At 31.3% G+C, this 1,935-nt stretch overlaps 1 protein-coding gene across 1 annotated transcript; it reads left to right on the top strand.

Moving 5' to 3' along the window:
- Positions 1–431: 431 nt before the first annotated feature.
- Positions 432–1,644, top strand: LOC127741519 (uncharacterized). The gene is made up of 4 exons (XM_052254214.1): positions 432–478; positions 576–648; positions 952–1,017; positions 1,498–1,644. The coding sequence occupies exons 1-4, from the start codon at positions 432–434 to the stop codon at positions 1,642–1,644; spliced, it is 333 nt and encodes a 110-aa protein (XP_052110174.1).
- Positions 1,645–1,935: the final 291 nt, after the last annotated feature.

The raw sequence follows: 1,935 nt of genomic DNA, 5'->3' as shown, positions 1-1,935 counted from the left end.
CGACATCTAACCATATAAATTTCCAGGCTTAATGTATGAGTGTCACATCAACAAAAAATCTTTTCATTTGTATTAGGATAAAGATAAAGATAAGGATAAAAATAAAAATAAAGATAAAAATAAAGATTTTTGTATATATGTTGACTATTTTATATGTTATTTACGTGAGACCGAATTAATCGGTTTAACTTGTAATTCACCGATTGAACCAATAACCTAATAATTCAGTAGTTTAAACTTTGATCGGTTCGATTATCGGTTTGGTTCTGAATTGCTCAAATTGAAATTGAAATTTAGCAATTCCACACTTTGTTTAAGCGGATTCATACCTATCTTCGTTTCAATTTGATTGCTTTTTTCCCCAGAAAACCGTGAGCGTGTTTCGTTTTTATTCTCGCTCAGTTCGAAACCCCAATTTCATTTCTTTTGCCATGGATCCCGGAATATTTGATCTAGCTTACTCTGCAGAGTTATTGAAGTACTTTGCCTTCAACCTGCGTCGTGCTTCTTTTTTTTCTTCAATTTATTTTATTTTTTTGGGAAACTAGTTTGATTTTGATTTTTATGTTGAACATGCATATGGATAAGCAGAATGAGATCCTTATGGAAGCATATAGATCAATGCTCCATAATTCGCAAAAACTTCAGGTTCTTTGCCTAGCACTAACCCTAAATTTTCTGCCTCTAAATGTAATTTGTGCTTTTTTACTATTTTAGCTATTCTCTTTGAAATAGAAACATTCTTCATTTAGATAGTCTTAGTTTGATGCATTTTTTAGTAACAAATAACAAATGTGATGTTTGTAAGAGAGAAAGTACTTCTAGTTTCTATTGGGATTGTGATACTGATTTCTGGTGGCATGTATCAATGAATTTTCGAATAACGATTTATTTTTCTGTGTGACATGTTTGTATTAATTCATCAACTTTAATTCAAGTTATAATTAATAGGTCGAAGAAGAAATGCTTATGCACAAGCTCTATGAAGTTATGTCAGCTCATGGTCTAACTAAAAAGGTATCTTGATCAACTCATTCATCTCGTTTACAGTTTTGGGTTCGGGTTTGATCATTTGAATCCCATAAGGACCTAACTTCAATTCACCTGCTGCCATAAAAACCATTTTGATAGATTATCTATAAGTACATAAAACACTTGTAATATGCTTTAATTCTGGAATGATGATTGGTGTTATATCTATTCAAATCTTTTAATATCAGGAAATTAATCCTGCATAGTTTTTTTTGTTCGATTACCGAGTTTGTCCAAAAGATTTAATTAGTAATTGTACATTCTTCAATGTGGATAATCGCACTAAAAGATACATTTTTCTGTTCGCTTTATGGCCCATAAAATGAATGAGCATGAATTAACATACATGATTATAGTAGTTGTAATCTAGAATTTCCCTCCTATTCATTGGAGGTGCATTCCATATGTATTATATATTTAGCGTCAAATATGTTTATTTATTTATTTATGTATACTTGTGTTTAGAGTGATGGCAATTCCAATGCTGTTGATAATGTTGGAGCTTTAACTGAAAATAACAATAATGAAGCTGTTGCACACCCCAGTAGTATAGAAACTCGTAGGCAACAAAGGGAAATCACTCCTTTTCAATATACTTATAGGAAGAGATAAGGGAAAATAACAGAATGGATGAGAGGAATTGGTAGAATTGTGGAGAGAATTGGTTTTATTCATTCTCTTACTTCAATATTTCATTGGTTTGGAGAGTTTCATACTAAAATTTCCTGCACTAGTGACTTTCTTCTTTCTGCTTCTAATTCTAATCCATCTTAGTTCAATTCTTCTATCTTCTGTACTATTATTTTGTACGAAAGATCTTATAGAAGCCCATGACAAACAGTGAGGACATAGTTTAGATTCATTCACTCGTAAATTTGGAACAAATTAGGGGGAATGAAATAG

The sequence above is a fragment of the Arachis duranensis genome, chromosome 9, assembly GCF_000817695.3.
Source record: "Arachis duranensis cultivar V14167 chromosome 9, aradu.V14167.gnm2.J7QH, whole genome shotgun sequence".
Classification (NCBI taxonomy): domain Eukaryota; kingdom Viridiplantae; phylum Streptophyta; class Magnoliopsida; order Fabales; family Fabaceae; genus Arachis; species Arachis duranensis.
This window is presented reverse-complemented; position numbering and strand designations above follow the sequence as displayed.